The sequence below is a fragment of the Macrobrachium rosenbergii genome, chromosome 46 (genome assembly GCF_040412425.1).
Source record: "Macrobrachium rosenbergii isolate ZJJX-2024 chromosome 46, ASM4041242v1, whole genome shotgun sequence".
In the NCBI taxonomy this organism is placed as follows: Eukaryota; Metazoa; Arthropoda; class Malacostraca; order Decapoda; family Palaemonidae; genus Macrobrachium; species Macrobrachium rosenbergii.
The window spans coordinates 970,703-994,000 of record NC_089786.1 but is presented as its reverse complement, the minus strand read 5'-3'; the positions used below and the strand labels follow the sequence as shown (position 1 = coordinate 994,000).

Sequence of the window (23,298 nt, the reverse complement as noted above, 5' to 3'; positions counted from 1 at the left end):
ATTATTATTATTATGTGGATATTTCAACTAAAATATTCCGAGTTATAAGATATAGGTTCGAATCCTGGTCATAGTGGGTGCAATCATAATAATCCCCTTGAAAGTATTAAAAATAGTATTAAAATATATATATATATATATATATATATATATATATATATATATATATATATATATATATATATATATATATATATAATCAACACAATCACGTGTGGAACAGAAATAAATTTCTAACTCACATCAGGATCGAACCCAGGTCTTTCAAATGAAAGATAAGACCGCTGCCAACCAAGCCACACGACTCATAAAAGAAGTTGGAATCCAGTACCACTGTACCTAAAGCTTTACCTGGGCAGGCTAACTGCCTTGCATACCAGCGTCTTTTAAGACTTGTGTGGCTTGGCTGGCAGCGGCCTCGTCTTTCATTTGAAAGACCTGGGTTCGATCCTGGTGTGGGTCAGAAATTTACATATATAAATATATAATATTCCAAGGCCCTCTTTGAAGAAACCCCTGAGAAAAAGCACCTTACCTAAATAGTCATTACCTCTCTCTCTCTCTCTCTCTCTCTCTCTCTCTCTCTCTCTCTCTCTATCTCTCTCTCTCTCTCTCTCTCTCGTTCCCAAGCTTGGTTTTTGTACCTCACCTCTCTCTCTCTCTCTCTCTCTCTCTCTCTCTCTCTCTCTCTCTCTCTCTCTCCTTCACAAATGGCGCCTGGCCTGCCATTGTTGAGTTCACCTTCAGGAATTCTTTCGCGTTTAAATGGACTTTGCTTGTTGCCTTTTATTTATGCTTTAACGGATTTCTTGTGCAGGGGAGGGGGGGGAGGGGGGGGGGGAGGGGAGGGGAGACAGACAGACAGACAGACGAGAGACTGCGAGAGTCTATCTCTATCTCTCGCTCTCTCTTTGCAGGTTTGATGATTCGTCGCAATAGTAAAGAGAAAGTGATGCTCTCTCTCTCTCTCTCTCTCTCTCTCTCTCTCTCTCTCTCTCTTTGTAAGTTTGATCATTCGTCACAGTGGTAAAGAAAAAATTATCATCTCTCTCTCTCTCTCTCTCTCTCTCTCTCTCTCTCTCTCTCTCTCTAGAGGTATGATGATTCGTCGCAATAGTAGAGAAAATCTCTCTCTCTCTCTCTCTCTCTCTCTCTCTCTCTCTCTCTCTCTCTCTCTCCAGGTATGATGATTCGTCGCAATAGTAGAGAAATCTCTCTCTCTCTCTCTCTCTCTCTCTCTCTCTCTCTCTCTCTCTCTCTCTCTCTCTCTCTCGGGGTAAGTATTAAAATGCATCAAAGTAGTTTTTTTCTATTAAATGGCTGAAAGTCGAAATGGAATTTTCTTATATATTTCGAAAGTGAATATTTTCTTCCCTAAACTCAAAATAAAAAAAAAACTCTTCGCTGAGAAACCGAAAAATGAAATATCTTTCTTTAATTTCTTTTCCGAAATAAAGAGAGACAGATTTCTTTATCTCCAATACCAAAGAAATGTATAAAAATAATTGATACAAAATGGAATGAAATTTTAAAATCTCCCGCGGTTAGAACTGACGACAAAACTAGTAAAAAATGCGCCGATAGTTTTCTGTACAGCGTATAATCAAGGCGGCCTAAAATAGATCTATCTTTCGGTGGTCTCGGTATAATGCTGTATGAGCCGCGATCCCATGAAACTCCAACCGTTGCCAGACGCATGACTATGGGTAACTTTAACCTTAAATAAAATCAAGACTACTGAAGCTACAGGGCTGCAATTTGGTATGTTTGATGATTGGAGGGTGGATGATCAACATACCAATTTGCAGCCCTCTGGCCTCAGTGGTTTTTAAGATCTGAGGGCGGACAGAAAAAGTGCGGACAGACAAAACCGGCGCAATTGTTTTCTTTTCAGAGAACTAAAAAATGCTTTAAAAAATACTTATCAATAAACGACAGAGAAACCAATTTAATAATAAAAAATCAATATTATAAAAGGGTTTTCACTAAAAAAGTTGAAAAAAATTATAATGTATTAACACTCACCAAACAGGAAGACGGCTCAGCTCCCCTGAAAATACGGAAGAAAATGAAAATATTATTATCAATATTGCATCAAACTCGTATTACTAATTATTGTAAAAACTGTATAATGGCTTCATAAGCCAAAAATTTCTCCATACTTTTCAAAAATCTGCTCAGGCAGTGTTGCCAACTACCTGGCCTACAAAAATCCTCTTTAAACCACTGAATGGTCAATGAGAATAGAATATAGAATTTAGGAAAGGCCAAGAGCTGGGACCTACGAGGTCATCCATCGCCGAAAGGGAAATTGGTAAGGTGTGAAAGGTGTGACAGGGGGTAAACCTCGCAGTTGCACCAGAGAGGGTGGAAAGTCAGATGAAAGAAAGAGAATATGAACGGAGGTACAGCAAAAAATGAAAGAGGTTGCAGAAAATCTGCTCAGGCAGTGTTGCCAACTACCTGGTCTACAGAAATCCTCTTTAAACCAATGAATGGCCGATAGATAAATCCTCCAGGTAGAATGCATATATTTCCTGAAATCCCAGAACCTCTGGGATTTCAGTGGGATTAACCGGGCAAGAATGATGACTATGCATATCCTTCAACAAAAGATCTAATGGTGAAAGAGGGATTTCATCTGATTTGGCCAAGTTCAAAACAGTTATTGCTAAGGAGTTAACTGAAACATTAATTCTCGTATATGTATGTACATATATATATATATATATATATATATATATATATATATATATATATATATATATATATATATATATATATATATATATATATATATATTATATAAATTTCTGACTCACATCAGGACCGAACCCAGGTCTTTCAATCGAAAGGCAAGGGCGCTGCCCACTAGGCCATACAAGTCATAAAAGAAGTTGGAACCTGAGGGCCACTGCACCCAAGGAATTATTTCTATGTATATATATATATATATATATATATATATATATATATATATATATATATATATAATATATATACATAAATATATATATATATATATATATATATATATATATATATATATATATACATAAATATATATATATACGTATAATTAAACTCTTCACTAAAACACAGAGAAGAAGGTGGAGAGGAAAATCCACAGAATAAAATGTGATAAATGATAATGACTTCGAAAAGTTAATTCAGAACTTTTTAACTGTAATCTTTAACGAGAGAGAGAGAGAGAGAGAGAGAGAGAGATCAAGAGAGAGAGAGAGAGAGAGAAGAGAGTCAGATTCCCCTGGATGGCTCAAAAAGATTTTCCCTCATTAAATCAAGATAAGAGATTTGGGTGTAAATCGTCATGATGAAATAGGGCAATTTACGAAGGTAATTAAGGAGAGAGAGAGAGAGAGAGAGAGAGAGAGAGAGAGAGAGAGAGAGAGAGAGAGAGAGAGATCTGATTATCTTTCTTGCTAGTCAGTGAAATTAGAATTAGAATAAAGAGAGAGAGAGAGAGAGAGAGAGAGAGAGAGAGAGAGAGAGAGAGAGAGAGAGAGAGAGATTCAACAATAATAACCTTTCCTGCTATTCATTGAAATTAAAACAGAATCGAGAGAGAGAGAGAGAGAGAGAGAGAGAGAGATTGTCAATCATTCTGTGACCCTACTCTTGCAAGGTATCTATCAACAATCACCCCCTTCAGAGGGCTGGGACGAGCGGCAGGCAGGCTACTGTATTGAGAGAAAGCGGGGAGTGGTGTGGGGGGGCAGGGAATTACAAAGGTCCTTCAATCATCAAGTGTCTGGAACCCTTCGTCTCTTAATCCGGGATTACTCGACAGAGATTACTTGACATAGCCTCGCCCTGCTGACGTGGCGATTACTTTGAGAGAGAGAAAGAGAGAGAGAGAGAGAGAGAGAGAGAGAGAGAGAGAGAGAGAGAGAGCAGTCATTCTTGGTCTCGTACATTCATTTCTCTTATAATTTTCGATTCTATGTCCTGTGTATCGTACATTTCTCTTACAATTATCCATTCTTCTCCCAGGTTATCGTACACTCCTCTGACAATCATCCATTCTTCTTCCAGATTATCGTACATTCCTTTTTAAATCATCGATTCTTCGACCTGGTTATCATACATTCCTCTTACAATTATCGATTCTTCTCCCAGATTATCGTACATTCCTTTTTAAATTAATGATTCTTCTCCCAGATTATCGTACCTTCCTTTTTAAATCATCGATTCTTCTACCTGGTTATCATACATTCCTCTGACAATTATCGATTCTTCTTCCAGATTATCGTACATTCCTTTTACAATTACTGATTTTTATTCCTGATTATTGTACATTCCTCTTACAATTATCGACTCTATTTCCTGATTATCGTACATTCCTCTTACAATTTACGATTCTTCTCCCAGATTATCGTACATTCCTCAAACAATTACTGATTCTTCTTCCTGATTATCGTCCATTTCCTTCACCTAACAAAGCCATTACAAAACAGGATTCTCTGTAGCAGTGGTTCTCAACCTTTTTATTTATTACCACGCCCCTTCTAAGATTCGGTCCTTCACTCCACGCCCCCACCCGCCCCCTTGCATCTGTGAGTAAAATTCCCTCCAGATTTAAAGGAAAATTAAAAAAAGAGAAAGAGAAGGAGTTTTTTTATTCTTTTGGGAATGAATCAGTGAGATACTTGACACTACTTCTAAGCGACTCTTGTTAAGAGAAGAACGAATATAATTAGAGAGTTTCTAATTTTTCCCTAGGGCTCGCGGGGCCACCCCCCCCCCTGGAAAATGCTGATGCCCTCCTAGGGGGGCACGGCCCCCAAGGTTGAGAACCACTGCTCTATAGCAACCAGAACGAGTTATTAACAGAGAGAGAGAATTTATAAATGATAATGATAATGACACTTGGTGTCAGACTGACAACATCATGCGGATAGACTGAATTAATATATATTTTTTATTGCTTTCCAAACATAAAATTAATAATAATTCAAAAGTCCTACAGAGCCCAAGGGCAGACTGCAAAACTCTCTCAGGGCTGAGCAATGCACAAAGAAAGCGTCCCTTTACCCCAAAACAGTCATGTTTCAGTCTCTCCCAGAATTTGATCAATTGTAACTAGCCATTAGGCCATTGGATTCTGACCAAACTTTGCCCAAAGGTGGCCACCGTGTCTGACAACAAACCAGTGAATTTTGGGAAATGGAATTGGAATATCAAATTTAGGCCAAAAGCCAGACTCTGGGACCTATGAGCTCATTCAACGCTGAAAGGGAAACAGAGTTAAGAAGGTTTGAAAGGTGTAACAGGAGGAAAACCTCTCACCTGAACTATGCAACACTTGTTAAGAGAAGGTTTAAAGTGAGAATACTGACAGAGGTACAGTAAAAGCAATGAAAGAGGTTGCAGTCGGGGGCCGAAGGGATGCTGTAGAGAACCTGAAGTAATGCCTACAGTGCACCGCATGAAGTGCCAGTTAGCGAGAGGGAACCTTGGAGAGGAGATCTGCTATCATATAAGAATTATCTTCCATTCTCACCCATTATTTCCAGTGCTTCCTTCCCACGCCCACACCCACACCCACACCACTCCCACAGTCTTTATCTCTCTTATCTCCCACCCCACACGCCACTCCCGCCTGAGTCTTGGCTCCATTGTCCTCCGAAGGAGAGAGTCTAGAAACAAAGGCGCCTCCTCAGGACTCCTTCTAAGAAGCTTGATGAGTATTCTCAATACACAAATGAGGAGGGACTAAGTCTCTCTCTCTCTCTCTCTCTCTCTCTCTCTCTCTCTCTCTCTCTCTCTCTCTCTCTCTCTCTCTCTCTTGACAAAATTAGAAATGGCAATAATTTTATTTTCACACTTCCCTATTATTGTCTGACAAAACATCAGTCATTAAATAAAATCAAAGGATTTGCTACAGGTAAATTCTTGTTTGACCCTTGACCCCTGAGTATGACCTTGACTCTGACTGCCGTCTCCACATCGAATTATTATTATTATTATTATTATTATTATTATTATTATTATTATTATTATTATTATTATTATGTCACCAAGACTTAGTTTTCATCAATTCTTTCCTAATGCTTCATGGGGTTTTAATAATAATAATAATAATAATAATAATAATAATAATATTAATTAATATTATTATTATTATTATTATTATTATTATTATTATTATTATTATTAATAACAAAATTTTAAATTCATCATGCCTCTTGGTGTTATAATAATAATAATAATAATAACAAATAATTATAAAAATTATATTATTATTATTATTATTATTATTATTATTATTATTATTATTATTATTATTATTATTATTATATCACCACAAAATTCTAAAATCATTTTACTCCCCAATTCCTGGTTGGTTTGGCCAGGCCACCAGAGGTCTCTCTTTTCCGAAAAGAACGAAGAAGAACATTACATTTCCGAATCACTCTGGCGTGATGTCCGCACGCCACTCTCTTTTTTTTTTTTTTTTTTTTGTGGGAATGAATTTCACGCGGATATATTTAAAATGGGAGAGCTCTGAATATCCCCCCCCAACCCCCACACGCCCACACTCACGATATCATCACCCCACAACCTTTTTCCACCTCGTTTCGTCGCCTAAAACGTTCGGATAATGACGATGATGCGTTTCCCAACTGCGCGGGGATTGTCGAGTCATTTGTCGGACGCTTTCCCTGTTAGTTTAGGTTCTCATAAAAGTGGGTTTTTTTTTCAGTTTTCTGTAGAAGAAAACTACTGAGATGGCTGTTTGTATGTCCGACCGCACTTTTTTCTGTCCGCACTTTTTCTGTCCACGCTTGTTCTGTCCGCACTTTTCTGTCTGCACTTTATTCTGTCCACACTTTTCTGTCCATACTTTATCTGTCCGCACTTTTTTCTGTCCGCACTTTTTCTGTCCACACTTTTTCTGTCCTCAGTTTTTCTGTCCGCACTTCTTTCTGTCTGCACTTTTTCTGTCCACGCTTGTTCTGTCCGCACTTTTCTGTCTGCACTTTATTCTGTCCACGCTTTTCTGTCCATACTTTATCTGTCCGCACTTTTTCTGTCCACACTTTTTCTGTCCACACTTTCTCTGTCCACACTTTTTCTGTCCTCACTTTTTCTGTCGGCACTTCTTTCTGTCTGCACTTTTTTCTGTTCGCACTTTTCTGTCCACCCTCAGATCTTAAAAAACTATTGAGGCTAGAGGGCTGCAAATTGGTATGTAGATCATCCACCCTCCAATCATCAAACATACCAAATTACAGCCCTCTAGCGTCAGTAGTTTTTATTTTATTTAACGTTAATTTAGCCGTGATCGTGCATCTGGCAATGCTATAGGACAAGCCACCACCGGGCCGTGACTGAAGGTTTCATGGGCCGCGGCTCATACAGCATTATACCGCGACCGCCGAAAGATTAGATCTATTTTCGGTGGGCCTTGATTATACACTGTACAGAAAACTCGATTTTTTCGACGCATTTTTTACTCGTTTATGTTTCATTTTTTTATTATTTCATGCAGAAAACGTCTCCTATTTGCTTGTATTACTATTATTGCATTTTCTCGGTCACTGTTCCTTATATGTCAAATTATTCAAACGTCCTTTTCTTGATATCGCCACTGCTGAACTGAACTGAACATAGAATTTAGGCCAAAGGTCATTCAGCGCTGAAACGGAAATTGACAGTAAGAGGTTTGAAAGGTGTAACAGGAGGAAAACCTCAAAGCAGTTGCTCTATGAATCAGTTGTTAGGAGAAGGTGGAGAGTAAGATGGAAGAAAGAGAATATGAAAGGAGGTACAGTAAAAGGAACGAGAAAGTGGTTTCAGCTAGGGCCCTACAGAAGCCACGCTGCAAGGAACCTTAAGTAATGCCCACGGGGCATCATTCGCCTTTCATTCGTTCGCCATGGCATGCCAGCACCAGCCTGGGTGATCTCTCATTTAAATGCTGATGTGTGGAGGAGGAGGGAGGGAGGGAGGCTTCCGCTGTCAAGCCTTTCTGTTCCATATCAGCAAATTATTCATGCGGCCTCTGGTGCTGGCTACTGGGAAAGACTGGAAGTCTTTTTTTTCTGCTTTTTTATTTCTCTCTGAATGTGGATCATGTCTGTGTGCTTGCGTGTGGTTTTTGCTTGTCAGGGTTAAGTACTTCCATGATCTTCCGGTTAGGAAATGGCATGCCAGGGTGCCTGGCGCGTTCAGAATGTTCAAGCAATTCTGCAACTGCATTGCACTTGTAGCAAACATTATATATATATATATATATATATATATATATATATATATATATATATATATATATATATATATATATATATATATATATATATATATATATATATATATATATATATATATATATATATATATATATATATATATATATATATATATATATATATATTATATTATATATACATGACTGATTTAAGTGTAATGCAATTGCAAATTTACTTTCCGTATTTCATTCTCTCTCTCTCTCTCTCTCTCTCTCTCTCTCTCTCTCTCCCTCCTATTTTCTTGTGTGACATCACTTGTCACACTCAATAATCATGAGTGAGCAAGAGAGCCAAAAGTCTCTCTCTCTCTCTCTCTCTCTCTCTCTCTCTCTCTCTCTCTCTCTCTCTCTCTCTCTCTCTTTTCTTGTATGACAACACTTCGTCACACTGGATAGCAGCGAGTGAGCAAGCGAGCACATAATCATCTCTCTCTCTCTCTCTCTCTCTCTCTCTCTCTCTCTCTCTCTCTCTCTCTCAGGAGTTTCCTTTTACGAGGTTTGTGTCCCTCAAGAAATACTCCAAGGGCTCATGAAAGCTCGTAGCGAGGAGCTGCGAGAAATAAAACTTATGCAAAGGTCAGAATATTTCTCCTGAAGTTCACACTATATTCTCTCCCCAAAACTCTTCATATTCTTTTTTTTTTTAGTTTAGCATCAGTTAAGACTCGTGTGTGTGTGTGTGTGGTGTGTGGAAAAAGGGGGCCGACTGGAAAATGATGAAATTACAATGATTATCATCTATTATGGTCATTATGATAATAATAGATCATAGGTGATAGATGTTCCCTGAGAAGTATACATAGGGCGTTTATTATCGACTACTGACTGACTGATTCATGTAGACTGGCGTCACAAAAACTATGATCACCACCGATGGGAGGGAGGGGAGAGTTGCGCACCTCTCTCTCTCTCTCTCTCTCTCTCTCTCTCTCTCTCTCTCTCTCTCTCTCTCTACATACATACATACATATATGAATATATATATGAAAATCCAGAATTTGCCTCTACTGGCCTCGATGAGGTAATCCACACCTCCCGCTCGGAATTATATATAATCAGAATGGCCTCGACGAGGTAATCATCACCCACTGAATTATTTAAAAACGGAATGGCCTCCATGAGGTAATACTCACCTCACTCAGAATTATTTAAGAACGGGGGGTGGCTGGCCTCGACGAGGTCATCGTATCCCCACTCAGTTATTTAAAAAAAATGGTATGGCCTCGATGAGGTAACCTCACCCTCACTCGGGATTATTAAAAAATGGTATGGCCTCGACGAGGCCACCCTCACCTTGCATTCCTTCCTTATCTCCCGTCCTTTGTTATTCCCAATTCCGTCTATCTTATCTTTTCTCGTTCTTCCCTTTCTCCGTTTCCCACGGTTCTTCGTTCCTCCTACTTTACTTGTCTCTGCGTCATTCTGAACTGAATACAGAATTTCGGTCAAGGGCCAAGCACTGGGACCTATGAGGGCATTCAGCTCTGAAAAGCAAATTGACAGCAAAAAGGTTTGACAGGTGTAACAGGAGGAAAACTTCAAAGCAGGAAGAAAGAGAATATGAGAGGAGGTACAGTAAAAGAACCTTAAGGAACGCCTACAGTGCACCGCACGAGGTGCACTGACGGTACTAACCCCCTACGAGGCTGTGTCATTCTTCGTCATGCCTCTATTTCTCTCTCTTATTCTTATTTTTATCTTTTCCTGTGTCTACAGTTCCTCCATTATCAGAGTTTCCTTATCATATTCTTTTCTTATTTCCTCTTTGTCCAGTTTCTCCTCTTCTTCCTTACTTCTTCCTCCCCCTCTTCACTTCCATCTTCAAATTCAGTAGACGGAGAAAGGTAAAAATCACTCGGAACATCCATATAAAAATAAGAAAAATAAAAATAAAAAAGTAACATAAACAACAAAAGAGACATATCAAGGCATCGTTTGTCTAGTGTGAAAAAGGGGAGAAAATAATAATAAAAATTAACTATTTTGAAAATCAAGGCATCGTTGTCTAGTGTGAAAAGGGGAAAAAAAAATTAAAAAAAATTTTGAAAACGATCTGAAATAAAAAAAAAAAAAAAAAAAAATTTTTTGAAAACTAAAAAAAAAAAAGTAGAAATAAAAAAAAACAATTGTTGTAAACTGTATAAAGGCGAAGAGAAAGCCTCAAAGGGAGTATGAAAAAAGCGAGAGGTATAAAAAAAAATTGAATAAAAATACAGAAAGGAAAATTTGCAACACGCAGACATCCTGAGTTTCTACTGTGATATTTACCCACAAGATAAAAACGTCAGGCATGAAGGCTTGCTTTTCTCTCTCTCTCTCTCTCTCTTCTCTCTCTCTCTCTGGGGGACTTACAGTAGCCCCCCTGCCCCTCTTAGCCCCTACCCACCTGCCCCAAATCCAGGCCAATTCCCCCCAGTCCTACAAGCGGACTTTTCTTTTTTTTTAGGCAGGAAGCAGGTACAAAAGACTAGTTTATTCGATTACCCAATACATTGCTGCGTCGTTTTCCACAGGGCCCCCCCAAAACCCCCCCATCCTACTCGCCCCCCAAAGGGGGGGGGTCTAGGTACACCCGAAAATAGAGAGGGTTGTGAAAAGAACGGACCACACAGCATGTGTTAGGCCCGGGTGTAGTCAGATGGGTAAAATCTGCCGAAACAAAATGATTACAGGACTTGAGCTGTACAGAACAGTTCTTTGCAAGGCTTCCTCTGTGTGATATATATATATATATATATATATATATATATATATATATATATATATATATATATATATATATATATATATATATATATATGTGTGTGTGTGTGTGCAAATATCTTAACCCCTTCTTATTCTACAGTTCTTTATTTAAGGTTCTTTGCGGCGTGCCTTCGGCCCCTAGCTGCGACCCTTTTCGTTCCATTTACTGTACCTCCTTTCATATTCTCTCTCTTCCATCTTACTTTCCTTAACCCTCTCCTAACAACTGATTCACAGTCCAACTGCTTTGAGGTTTTCCTCCTATTACGCCTTTCAAACCTTTTACTGTCAATTTCCCTTTCAGCGCTGAACGACCTCATAGGTCCCAATGCTTGGCCTTTGGCCCAAATTTTTATATTCGATGCAGTTCAGTTAACCAGTCTATCCATCTGTCAGTCTACCCAGCCTGTCCTCTAAGTTTTAATTTTTAATCAAGGAATTATCATTTTCACACATCTCTAATTATAATTTTCACACATCTCTGAAAATGAGAGTTTAAAATCATCATATCATCTGCGGGGAAATAATGACTCGACAATGAATATGTGGTGCTGGATCCAGGGTGAAATTCGGGGGTTACATTTAAAAGGTCAAAGTTCAAACGCATGTCTGCTACTGAATGCATCGCATTCCATAAATTCCTTTTGTTACCAATGCTTATAACTTTTAGTTTTCTCATTTTTTGCTCTTTCTAATTCTCCTTATCATTTCTTCCTTTCTTTATCATTATTATTATTATATTATCTTGTTTCTTTCTAACTCGCATTTATCTGGTTTTCTAATAATTTTCTGTGTTTCCCATTTCCTTCTGTTACCTCTTTCGAATGAACACCATCATATTCTTTGGAAGCTTGAATTTCAAGTCAGTGGCCCCTCTGGTGGGCTTGTTCCATATGAATATGGCTCATCTTCTGAATAATAATAATAATAATAATTCTGTCTCTTCCCACCAATTTCTAACCATCTTCCTCTTTTCCTTTCCCTTTCTCGTAACCATCTTCTTCTTCGTCTTCTTCTTCTTCCACTTTCTCTCAATCACCTTCTCCTCCTGTTCCATCTCCTCATCCTATCAGGGCAGATCTGGTGTGAAGTGATCATTCACAAGTTGAGATTTACCACACACCGTTTTGGGGAAGAGGAATCCAACAAAGTTCTCGCTTTGAAGGCCTTTGACTTGAAGCTCTGACTTGAAGCTCTCTGGCATGAAGCTACGACTGACTTGAAGCTCTAATTTGAAGCTCTCTGATTTGAAGTTCTAACTTGAAGCCCTATGGCTTGAAGCTCTCTGACTTGAAGCGCTAATTTGAAGCTCTCTGATTTGAAGCTCTGATTTGAAGTTCTGACTTGAAGCTCCCTGATCTGTAGTTCTGACTCGAAGCTCTGACTTGAAGCTCTCTAACTCTAAGTTCTGCATTGAAGCTCTGACTTAAAGCCCTGACTTGAAGCCCTGACTTGAAGCTCTCTGACTTGAAAGTATGACTTGAATCCCTGTGACTTGAAGCCCTCTGGCTTGAAGCTCTGATTGATTTGAAGCTCCCTGACTTGAAGCTCTGACTTGAAGCCCTCTGGCTTGAAGCTCTGACTTGAAGCTCTCTGACCTCAAGCTCTGACTGATTAACTTGAAGTTCTGACTTGAAGCTCTGACTTGAAGCTCTCTGACTTGAAGCTCTGACTTGAAGCCCTCTGATTGAAGCTCTGACTTGAAGCCCTGACTTGAAGTTCTGACTTCAAGCTCTGACTTGAAGCTCCCTGACTTCAAGCTCTGACTTGAAGCTCTCTGACTTCAAGCTCTGACTTGAAGCTCTAAGTTGAAGTTCTGATTTCAAGCTCTGACTGACCCGAAGCTCAAACTTGAACCTCTGACTTGAAGCTCTCTGACTCCAAGCAGAGCCGAGCTAAGAAGAAGTTCAGGAGACAAAATTTGTGAGGGACGTTTCCTGCCCTGGAGGAAGACTCGAGAAGAAGAAGAAGAAGAAGAAAGAAGAACTAGTAGTAGTCTGGCAATCAGTTAATACTTACATAGTCGCCCCTATTATTGCTGCCTCTGGCAATCGGGAACGAAGGGAGAGAGAAGAATTATTTAAAGGCTTCGCTTGTCATACTTAACTCGCCTAAGACCTTGTCTCCTTCGTCTAGGAAGATGAATGGAACCTTTTTTTTTTTTGGACTTTTACTTGGTAAGGGAGATACCTTGATAGGCTACAGAACAGGATACAGAATTTAGGCCAAAGGCCAAGCGTTGGGACCTATGAGGTCTTTCAGCGCTGAAAGGGAAATTGACAGTCAAAAGGTTTGAAAGGTGTAACAGGAGGAAAACCTCAAAGCAGATGCCTACAGTGCACCGCATGAGATGCACTGACAAGCACTAAACCCCTACGGGGAGTAATGGTTTCCCGTATTTCCACTTCCTTAACTTACCTCTTTTTACTTCTCTAGCTATTTCTCAAAACCATCTTCTCTATCCATCCCCTTCCTCTTCTTTCCTCTTCTACTGCCCATCTTTGCTTGTTACCCTTCTCCTAACCATCATCTTATAATTCAAATCCTTCTCCCATTTTCTCTCTTTTTCCTAGCCATTTAATCACCTCTTTTCCCCAGAGCATCTTCTCTAGCCACCGTCTCTCTCTTCTTACACCTCCTCTCCTCCTCACCATCTTCCCCCCCTTTTCTGTCCCTTCTCCCCATCCTTTATCACGCCATATCAGGTGTGAAGTGATCATTCAAGGCCAGATTTACCACACACACACACACACACACACACACACACACACACCGTTTTGGGGCAAGAAATCCAGCGAAAGTTCTCGCTTTGAGGCTCTCTGACTTGAAGAAGGCTTCTCGCTTAGAAGTTCAGGAGACGGAATTTATGAGCGGCGTTTCCCGCACCGGAGGAAGAAGAAGAAGAAGAAGAAGAAGAAGAAGGAGGAGGAGGAGGAGGAGGAGGAGGAGGAGGAGGAGGAGGAGGAGGAGGAGGAGGAGGAGGAGGAGGAGGGAGAGAAGAAGAAGAAGAAGAAGAAGAAGAAGAAGAAGAAGAAGAAGAAGAAGAAGGAGGAGGAGGAGGAGGAGGAGGAGAAGAAGAAGAAGAAGAAGAAGAAGAAGAAGAAGAAGAAGAAGGAGGAAGAGGAGGAGGAGGAGGAGGAGGAGGGAGAGAAGAAGAAGAAGAAGAAGAAGAAGAAGAAGAAGAAGAAGAAGAAGAAGAAGGAGGAGGAGGAGAAGAAGAAGAAGAAGAAGAAGAAGGAGGGGGAGGAGAAGAAGAAGAAGAAGAAGAAGGAGGAAGGAAGGAGGAGGAGGAGGAGGAGGAGGAGGAGGAGGAGGAGGAGGAGGAGAAGAAGAAGAAGGAAGAAGAAGAAGAAGAAGAAGAAGAAGGAGAAGAAGAAGGAAGGAAGGAGGAGGAATAAGAAGAAGAAGAGGCAACCTTTGGCAATGCCGGAAAAAACAAATTGTGAGAAGAGAGCCGAGTTGCTAAAAGGCTTGGAGGCAGATGGAGGTCTCGGCTTGTTATCCATCTGGGTAAGGGTCGAGATATAAATCGCCAAAAATGCCCCATCTTCTAAACGAGCTTCCCCTCGGTGTTAATGATCTATCTATGCGTCTGGTAATGCAGGTCCCTTCATGACAAATTGTTTTTAAGGTCAAAGGTCGACGGGGAAGGCTGCCGAATGCCCTGACCAATAGGAAAGAGGTATCCTGACATCCGTTCCTAGCCCAGGCACGAAGAAGAAGACTTGAATGTGGAAAAGAAACAAGTGAAAAATGCGTCATAATCAAGGCCACCGAGAATAGATCTATCTTTCGGTGGTCTCGGTATAATGCTGTCCGGTGGTGGCATGGCCTATATATCATTGCCAGACGTACGATTATGGCTAACTTTAACCTTACATAAAATAAAAACTATGGAGGCTAGAGGGCTGCAATTTGATATGTTTGATGACTGGAGGGTCGATGATCAACATACCAATTTGCAGCCCTCTAGCCTCAGTGGTTTTAAGATCTGAGGGCGGACGGAAAAAGTGCGGACGGACAGACAAAGCTGGCAACAATAGTTTTCTTTTACAGAAAACTAAAAGGGGGAAGGGGTGGGCCATAAACCAAAAGTTTAGCAGTCGACGGGGAAGGAAACAATTACTGAAACCCTTACCTACGAGCAGATTACAAATTTCCACGAAGAGAATTTACGAAGTGACCTAGCCTTTAATGTGGAAGTATATTCAATAAATTTGTCTGTCGATACCTATTGGTAATTTTCACAATTCATGCCAATTGATGGCGTCATTGTACTATTATTGCTTCATAACATAACTCAAGCCGTGTTCACAGTTCACTGTACCTACAGTGTTTCACAACACTGAAATTACAGACACTTGTGCTTCTTTACATTCCAAGAGCAGTTTACTTGCATTCTCTCTCTCTCTCTCTCTCTCTCTCTCTCTCTCTCTCTCTCTCTCTCTCTCTCTCTCTCTCTCTCTCTCTCTCAGAAGGAAAGATTATACAAACAGACACTGACCAAAGACAGAACTTCCTGGATAGCCCCAGCAGGAAAAACCTAAAGGGGACACTTTTGAACAGACAAAACAGAAAGTGACAGATTACACAGACAGACACAGAATAGAAGACAGAACTTCCTGGATAGCTCCAGCAGGCAAAACCTCAAGGGGCCACTATTGAACAGACAAAACAGACAGATTAAGACAGACACAGAATATAAGACACAGTTTCCTGAGATCCCCAGCAGGAAAAACCTAAAGGTGCCACTATTGAACAGACAAAACAGAGAGTGACAGATTACACAGAGACACAGACTATAAGACAGAATTTCCTGAGATCCCTGCAGGAAAAGCCTAAAGGGGCCACTATTGAACAGACAAAACAGAGAGTGACAGATTACACAGACAGCCACAGACCATAAGACAGAGCTTCCTGGATAGCCCCAGCAGGCAAAACCTAAAGGGGACACTATTGAACAGACAAAACAGAGTGACAGATTATACAGACAGACAGACTCTAAGAGGGGACTTCCTAGATAGCCCCAGCAGGCAAAACCTAAAGGGGAACACTTCATCAGACAGACAAAACAGAAAATGACAGATTATACGAACAGACAGGCAAACTCTAAGACAGAACTTCCTGGAAGTAATGAATGGCCCTATTTTGCGTCAGAACCTCTGCAACATGCAAAGTGAGGAGAAGTCTGGGGAGGGGAGGGAGGAGGAGGAGGAGGAGGAGGAGGAGGAGGAGGAGGAGGAGGGAGGAGGAGGAGGAGGAGGAGGAGGAGGAGGAGGACCCACATAAACTTTCGACTGCCTTGATGAACTTGACTCTCTCTCTCTCTCTCTCTCTCTCTCTCTCTCTATTTAAGTGCCAAGTTTCCTCGCGGGCCTTAATCCCCAGCATCTATTTAATCTCAGTGTTTGTTTGCAAAGCATCTCGAGAAAGTCTTCCAACAACTCTCAAAAGGAAGGAGCGAGAGAGAGAGAGAGAGAGAGAATCTCTCTCTCTCTCTCTCTCTCTCTCAAGAGAGCTCTGAACTGGGCGAGGAAAGGAGTGATGTAGCTGCCTTTATTTTTCTTTCAAACTCCAAAGGGCTCCTTTTGACCAACGAAGTGGATGAGGTGCATGGCTCTTGACAGACTGTTGTGGGTTGTCACGATTTAGAGAGAGAGAGAGAGAGAGAGAGAGAGAGAGAGAGAGAGAGAGAGAGAGTGTATGAATCGGATAAATGATTCTACCCAATAAGAAATACATATCGACGAAGTACCTATCACTCACGCCTGTTATCTCTCTCTCTCTCTCTCTCTCTCTCTCTCTCTCTCTCTCTCTCTCTCTCTCTCTCTCTCTAATCATCAAACTGTTGTTATACAGAGGCTGTTTCATTCCCTCCACTTTCAAACTTAGGAATTTTATTTTTTCTCCAAATTCCTGTTTTGTCCGAATCCTATAACATTCCCTCCTTCAGGAGTCAGAAGTACTGTGCCATCTCTCCCGTCTCCCTTAAGCGCCTTCGGGCCTGGGCTACAGAGGGGCACCAGTTAACAAAAAGGAAAAAAAGTATCAAAACACACACACATATATATATATATATATATATATATATATATATATATATATATATATATATATATATATATATATATATATATATATATATATATATTCTTCTTCAAAGTCTTAGGATTAATTGTTTTTTCAATCTTCTTCAATGTCACATCTTCTTCTGTTCCTTCTTCTTCTTCTTGTTTCCCCTCCCGAAGAAGGAAGGATTGGAAAAAAAAAAGGGGCATTTTTATCCTGCAAGTCGAGTCGTTTGAATTATAGTATGTCCTGTTTGCCCGGGGGCTGATTCAATTAGCTGCTTTCAACAAACCTTGGGGGCTGAAGTATTTCCCACTTAGGGTCGACAAGAAATTGCAGGTTTTTTTTCTGCAAAAGACAAATATTGTGCTGGCTTTGTCTGTCTGTCAGCACTTTATTCTGTCCGCACTTTTTTCTGTCTGCACTTTTCTCTGTCTGCACTTTTTCTGTCCGCACTTTTTTTGTCCGCACTTTTTTTGTATGCACTTTTTTGCCTGTACTTTTTCTGTCTGCACTTTTTCTGTCTGCACTTTTTTCTGTCCACACTTCTTCTGTCTGCACTTTTTCTGTCCGCACTTTTTCTGTCTGGACTTTATTCTGTCCGCACTTTTTCTGTCCGCACTTTCTCTGTCTGGACTTTATTCTGTCCGCACTTTTTTCTGTCCACCTTTTTTGTCACTTTTTCTGTCCGCACTTTATTCTGTCCGCACTTTTTTCTGTCCACACAATTCCGTCCGCACTTTTTTCTGTCCGCCCTCAGATCTTAAAGATTACTGAGGCTAGAGGGCTGCAAATTGGTATGTTGATCATCCAGCCCTCTAGCCTCAGTAGTTTTTATTTTATTGAAGCTAAAACTTAGCCATAATGGTGCGTCTGGCAACGACATAGGATACGCCACCACCGGGCCGTTTTAAGTTTCATGGGCCGCGGCTCAGACAGCATTATACCGAGACCACCGAAAGATAGATCTATTTTTTGTGCCCTTGATAATAAATTATACAGAAAACTCGATTGCGCAGAAGAAACTATATATATATATATATATATATATATATATATATATATATATATATATATATATATATATATGTGTGTGTGTGTGTGTGTGTGTGTATGTATATATATATCTTCTTTGCATTCGTTTTGAAACCACTTCTTCTGTCCTTCTCCATTTTGCCTCAAGAAGGCATCTTCTTCTTCTTCTTCTTCTTCTTCTTCTTCTTCTTCTTCTTCTTCTTCTTCTTCTTCTTCTTCTTCTTCTTCTTCTTCTTCTTCACTGAGAACCATCACACACACAAACCCCAACAACTTCCCTAAAAGATATTTTCTCTCTCTCTCTCTCTCTCTCTCTCTCTCTCTCTCTCTCTCTCTCTCTCTCTCTCTTCTCTTTTCACTTTCCTCTCCTGGAATTCCATCAGCCGGGTTATTGAAAAGTTTCCAGACCAGCAACCACCTAACCTACCTACCTCCACCTCCTCCTCCTCCCCCTCCCCCTCCCCCTCCTCTTCCGTCGACCTTTAAAAATGGACATCTTGAATATTCACTCGAGATATATCAAGAGAAAAAAAAAAACAAGTAAAAAATGCGTCGAACTTTCTTCGGCGCGATCGAGTTTTCTGTGCAGCGTATAATCAAGGCCACCAAAGATAGATCTATCTTTCGTAGGTCCTCTGTATAATGCTGTATGAGCCGCGGCCCATGAAACCTAAACCAAAGCCCGGCGGTGGCCTATCCTATATCGTTCCCAGAAGCATAATTATAGCTAATTTAACCTTGAATAAAATCAAAACTACTGAGGAGGCTAGAGGGCTGCAATTTGGCATGTTTGACGATTGGTAGTTTTTAAGATCTGAGGCCGGACAGAATAAAGCGCGGACTGCAAAAATTGACAGGACAGAAAAAGTGCAGACAGAAATACGTGGAGACAGGAAAAGTGCGGATAGAATAAAGTGCGGACAGCAGAAAGTGCGGACAGAATAAAGTGCGGACAGAAAAAAGTGCGGACAGAAAAAAGTGCGGACAGAAAAAAGTGCATACAGAAAAAGTGCAGACAGAAAAAGTGCGGACAGAATAAAGTGCCGACAGACAGACAAAGCCGGCACAATAGTTTTCTTGTACCAAAAAAAAAAAAAGTTTCTTCTGCACTGCTTCTTTCTGGAACGTTTATTCAAACGTTCGTTTCGAAAATTGGACAGAAAAGCAGCTCCACTCTGTCATGTTGGAGACAGGAGAGCTTTTATAGACAGACGGACTTCTTCTTCTTCTTCTTCTTCTTCTTCGTCTTCTTCTTCTTCTTCTTCTTCTTCCTTTCCATCTTCTTCTTCTTCTTCTTCTTCTTGTTCTTTTCCACCTTCTTCTTGTTCTTGTTCTTTTCCATCTTCTTCTTCTTCTTCTTCTTCTTTTCAGAATGGGTTGTTCACCAAATGGCCAGTCTTTTATGCCCTCTGTCAATACCCTCCAAGGGGCATTTAATAATTGACATAATTATCTATCTGTTCTGCCAGACAGACACACACAATATATACCAAAAATAAAATATATATATATATTTTTCCGGAATTTATTCAAACGTATATATATATATATATATGTTTTATAAAGCTTTATATACTCTTCTTCTTCTTCTTCTTCTTCTTATATATATATATAAATATATATGTATATATATACAATATATAATATATAATATATATAATATATATATTTATACAATATATAATATATATATATATATATATATATATATATATATATATATATATATATATATATATATATATATATATATATATATCTACCCCATAAAAGGGGGTCACCCCAAAACATACTGGGCTATTAACAAAAATATTCAAAGGATGAGGTTGCTAGCCCCCACACTTTTCCTCACCTTGGCTGTAACTGACTTACCTTTATTTCTTTCAGAAAAGAGGCCGAAAGAACTGGCAACCTACTGCCCAAATCCAGCCCACTTTCCGAGGAACCACAGGACTAGCGAACTCTACAAAGTGGAATACGTCATATCCTCCAATGTACATTCTTTGAAGTATCTAGGATCATTATACCTGCAGGAAATTCATAAATACAATTAGTAAATCAAGAAAAATTGACAAAAAAAGTAGATTAATAAAGAAAATAATTTTTAAAAAACATTAAAAATAAAGACTCCTTGATAAGCACTTTGAATTTTTTTTAATTAAGGATCACGCTGAACCATTTGTAAAGGCATTTGAAGCATATATTTTCAACAAAACAATAAATAATTGGTATTCTTTGGTATGGAGGCCAAGAATACTTGATATAATAAACCATTTGGGCATAATACAACGTAATATACTACATTAATCTTCGTTATATGATAAGATATAAGCATATACTAATTACCAATATGGAGATTTTGCTTATAGCTTAGGCCTAGGCTACTTCAAGACACAATTTTATCCCTATCTATCCCAGTATTAAATCATTCTACCGTTTTATATTATATTAATGCGTGATTTTATCATTTTCTTAATATGTCTGGGGCTAACATTTAAAACTTCTGATTTAAATTGGAAAAAAATACACCATTCATTGGTGGTATGAAAGAAATATTCTAGTCTACTATGGTTAAGAATCCGTTTTCTTTCCTTCTCTTCAAATTTTCTACGGGTGACTTAGCTATAAATTGTCCAGTTTATGATAACTGACATTGAAACTAAAAAGTCCATTTGTTTAAAGTTTACAGGGAAGGGCTTGATTTACTCAGCTACCTGAAATGTTCTGGCAATATTTCATGAATTTATAAATTACACGAATCCATTTTCAGTGCGTTTTGGTGTCTGCCTCGCCTGAAAATCAGTCTTACATAAGTATTTACCCTCGTCATGTCTGCTAGAAGCAGACACACTGAACTATGCTGTCCTAAAATGGAAGACTGCAGTATCTGCAAAAACACAAAACTGAGAAAAATCGTAGACACTGCAGTTTTCCCTTGCCTTACTAATGATTTTGCAGATACTGCAAACGGGACCTCATAAATTAAGCACTGAAGAATCATTCTGAAACTGCAGTAATTTGTGTATTGGTGTTTCACGAGCCGAATGGGTGGCTTATCTCAATTTCAAAAATTTTGCTGACACTGCAGTTTTCCATTTTAGGGCAGTGTAAGGGATACAACCATTAAGCTGCTAAAAAGCACAGCAATTGATGTCATTTACACCTGCTGGAATCTGGATGGTCAACTCCTTTTAATGACGGCAGTGAGAAAGACTATCAAGTACGGAAAATCTGTATTAGAAAACAACCATTATCATTCCAAGAAGCTGATGTGACCCTAGGCTTCTCATGAGCTCTTATCTACACACTGTGTGCATGTTTTGGAGACGAGCTTTCCAAACCTCTATAACATGAATAAACACATTAATACCTCTGGAGTTGTAGGAATGGAATGAGATATGAAATTTTGGCCAATGGCCCAGTGCTAGGGCCTATGAGGTCATTACTCTGAAGTTAAAAGGTCAGTAGGACCCCTTGCTTGAAGGTGATTACAGAATCTCAAGTGGAATATAGAATTTTGGCCCTACACCAAGCACTGGGACCTATGAGGTCATGCAGCACCAGAAAGGTTTTAAAGGTGTAACAGGAAGAAAACTTTGCAGTTTCACTAAGAAACAATTGTTGGGGGAGGGTGGAAAGTACAATAGAAGAAAGAGAATATGAAAGGAAGTACAGTAAAAGGAATGAAAAGGGTTGCAACTAAGGGCCGAAGGGACACTGCAAAGAACCTTAAGTAATGCATACAGTGCACAGCATGAGGTGCAGTGACGGCACTAACCCCTATGGGGTGCAAAATCTCAACCATTGTATACCATTTTTCAGAACGAGACATCTTTCACTCTTTGCCATCCATTGTCCACTATTGATTTCATGACTGGAGTGACGATGGAGCCTTCAGGTGACAAAGAGATTGTTGACACGTAACAGCACTTGGTGCTGACAAAGAACATAAGGCTGACACTTTTAAAGTTGAACAAAAGCTCCCAAACACCATTCAGTGAAATTCACAGCAAGATCAACATATGCCTGATTCTCTGATGATGTCTCCTTATGCACAAGAGGCAATACTGTACAGCTTTTATTAAATGTTACTTTCTATATTTTCATTCATTCTCTTTGCCATCCAAATTTTTACTGCAACTTTTTGGTTGGGGAGTCGAAGTCTGACTTGATGCAGAATTGGAAATCTAACTCTGGCCCACAATGGAAAAAATTTGAATTTAAAATTTAGGCCAAAGGCCAAGTGCTAGGACCTACAAGGTCATTTAACGCTAAGAGGGAAATTGACATTAAAAAGGTTCTAAAAGTGTAACAGGAGGAAGACCTCACAGTTGCACTATGAAACAATTGTTGAGAGATGATGGAAAATAAGACGGAAGAGATAATATGAATGGAGGAATGAAAGAGGTTGCAACTAGGTGTCAAAAGTACGTTGCAAACCTCAAGTAACGCCTACAGTGCGCCACCCTAGAGGACCTGGAAGCTACAGGTGCCACCAACCACGGGAATACTTATAAGGAAGTCGATTGGTCCAAAACATAAAGCCATGGTAATACCTACATAATTTATTCATAAGCTCATCAAAATGTATTTTTCATAATGGTGCAGACCATTTAGTCATTCAAAATAAGGCAATAAACTAGAGACCACATTTATAACCCTGAAAGATCTGCTGTAAACACGGACAAAACTGAGATGACCATTTAAACCTGGGCAAACCTGCTTAACTAACTTCCTTGCCTGTTCTTAACCATCAACTTTCCATTAATCTTTTTCTAAAACTCAGCATTTCATGCAAAGGATACTTGATAGAACAATGGCTCTAGTATCTATGCTGAAGGATTTGAACTGCCAAGGATTTTCCCCCGTGCTGCAATATATGTAGAGGGAACTGGAACTGGAATGTAAAATTTTGGCCAAGCACTGGGACACAGTGTGAGGTGCACTGACACAACCCCACTACAAAACCTTCAACTCATGGACTGATGCAGAGGATACCTGATGGAACAATGGATCTAGTATCCATCCTGAAGATTTGATCCACCAAGGATTTTCCTTACCTACTGAAAGATATGTAGAAAGGCAAAGTCAGTTGCAATCCTTCAGGACAGCCCTGTGAGGACTATTAATCTGGTTAAATTGAATAATATTTGTAATGCTCTTCACTATCTGTT

General features: G+C 39.6%; 1 protein-coding gene across 1 annotated transcript; it reads right to left on the bottom strand.

Moving 5' to 3' along the window:
• Positions 1-12,318: 12,318 nt before the first annotated feature.
• Positions 12,319-18,376, bottom strand: LOC136830093 (protein FAM9A-like). Its single transcript, XM_067089285.1, has 2 exons — positions 18,267-18,376; positions 12,319-12,688 (listed from the first exon to the last, which is right to left on the bottom strand). Exons 1-2 carry the CDS (start codon positions 18,374-18,376, stop codon positions 12,319-12,321), a joined length of 480 nt encoding a protein of 159 aa, XP_066945386.1.
• Positions 18,377-23,298: the final 4,922 nt, after the last annotated feature.

Excerpts from the sequence above, each read along its gene's own strand:
- LOC136830093 (XM_067089285.1), bottom strand. The coding sequence starts at position 18,376 with ATGGTTCTCAGTGAAGAAGAAGAAGAAGAAGAAGAAGAAGAAGAAGAA. Across the intron at positions 12,689-18,266 it reads GAAGAAGATGCCTTCTTGAG|AGCTTCAAGTCAGAGAGCTT; the intron begins GCAAAATGGAGA and ends GCTTCAAGTCAG.